At 60.5% G+C, this 1,778-nt stretch overlaps 1 protein-coding gene across 1 annotated transcript in view; it reads right to left on the bottom strand.

Annotated features, from left to right (window-relative positions):
• The window catches only part of TNIK (TRAF2 and NCK interacting kinase), a 159,386-nt gene that overhangs the window by 41,151 nt on the left and 116,457 nt on the right, over positions 1 to 1,778 (bottom strand). Inside the window, exons 12-13 of the mRNA XM_035901178.1 lie at positions 617 to 727; positions 37 to 123 (exon numbers count right to left, since the gene is read on the bottom strand). Of these exons, the coding sequence (XP_035757071.1) occupies positions 37 to 123; positions 617 to 727 (198 nt within the window). The remainder of the gene's footprint in view (positions 1 to 36; positions 124 to 616; positions 728 to 1,778) is intronic.

Below are 1,778 nucleotides of genomic sequence, written 5' to 3'. Positions count from 1 at the left end.
AGGAAGCGGCAAGCGTGGCCGGGGCCTCCCATTTACCAGAAGTAGCGCTTGCTCCTGCAACAACTGCTGCTGCAGGATCTCTAACTGTCTCTGCTCCTCCTCTAACTGTCGCCTGATGTACTCCTGGAGGCATGGGCAGCAAGGATCAAAGGAAAAAGAGAGAGAGAAGGTAAAAGAGACAGTATTTCCCAGGAGGAAGGAGAACGAGGTGGGCACCCGCATCCATCCCGCCCGAGAGCCGACACCGATCCATCGGCCTGGGCACCCTCCATCCCTGCCCAAAGAGCCTGGGGCATCCATCGCCCTCCAAGGGACCTCCGAGGGTAAAGGGTGAAAACCACTGGGAAATGGCAAACATTAACTGGGAACACCACAGAACCCCAACCCCGGGAAGCAGCGTGTGGGAAAAACCTGCGTCAAGTGCCTCTACACCTGCAGGCCAGCAAGTGGATCCACGTGGAAACAAATGACGGCAGTGGAAAGCGACACACGCAGCGTTAACAATTAAGCAATTTGCTCTCAAGTGGCAAAAAATATGAGTGTTTACGAGAAAAATCTCTGATTAGAGGAAGAGGAATCCACACCGAAGGCGATCGCCCCGCTCCTGCTGGGTTACCTGCTCGTGCTCCGCGCGCCGCCGCTCCTCCTCCCGCCGCATCTGCTCCTCGTAGTGCCGCCGCTGCTCCCGCTCCTGCTGCTTCCGCAGCTCCTTCTCCCGTCTCTGCTGCTGTGGGGGCAGGAGGCACAGGTCAGCACCCCCGCTCCTCTCCCCGGCAGCTCAAAGTCCTTTTTCTCACCGTTTTTTGGGGAGCCACCTCGCCCAGTGACCCGCAATGCTCCTGCCCGCCCGAGGAGATGCCCCGGCAGCAGGCAGGTCTGTTTGGGGTGGTAGAGGGGTTTGTCGATCCCACCTCATCCTCACGTGCACCGGCCAACCCACAGCATCCTCCTGGCCAGCACTGGACCATGCAGGCAACCCCATTTCTTCTCCCACCCGCAGGTGAAGCCACGCGGGCAGTGCATGGTCCCCACTTACCAGTGTGCCCAACTGGTGGGTTAATCTGGGGGGACTCACCCCGGGAGCCATGTGAGCCCATCGCTTTTGGGGAACTCATGTTTCAGCCCCAAACCCACCCATGGGGATGAGGGAGGGTGCTGGGGGAGCTACTGCCCGCCAAGAGGGGAACGGGTCCCTCTTATATTTGCTGAGACCAGAAGCTAACACAGAAGACCTAAAATCCAAGGGTTTTTCCTTTTTGAAACACAGAATGAAATCCCTTGCTGTCCTCAGGCCACCCCTGCCCTCCTGGGTCGCACCCCTGCTTGCTCGGCTCTGTAGCATCTTTGCCAACAGCAACCCAGGGTGTTTTGGGGTGATGACCACCCACGGCCTGCTGTGAGCCTCCTGGGGTGCGCTGGGCACCCAGGTGACACCCGCAGCCCCCGCACCCCCTGCTTTTAACCCAGCGTAACTCCTCCAGCTCCCCAAACCAGCCCGCTCTCCCCTCCTGGGGAGCAGGGGCTCGCAGCAAACTGCAGCGACGCTGTGCCACGAAGCAGAGGGGCCGCGGGCTGCTCTGCACCCCAGCCCCGCAGCCGGCACATCGGCAGAGGGCACCCAAATGCCAATATTGGCTACCGGGGCTCGGCGCAGCAACGTGCTCTGCGCTAACGGGGAGCCAACCCGCTGAAGCGTAAACCTGGCCCTTTTTTCTCCCTGTTTTTCTTCCCCATTGCTGACACACAGCGGCGGAGCCGACTGCAGTGGCCACCGAGGG

This window comes from Egretta garzetta, unplaced genomic scaffold (assembly GCF_000687185.1).
Source record: "Egretta garzetta isolate BGI_Z169 unplaced genomic scaffold, ASM68718v1 scaffold638, whole genome shotgun sequence".
NCBI classification, from domain to species: Eukaryota; Metazoa; Chordata; class Aves; order Pelecaniformes; family Ardeidae; genus Egretta; species Egretta garzetta.
The sequence above is the reverse complement of the archived record's forward strand: the minus strand, read 5'-3'. Positions and strand labels throughout refer to the sequence as shown.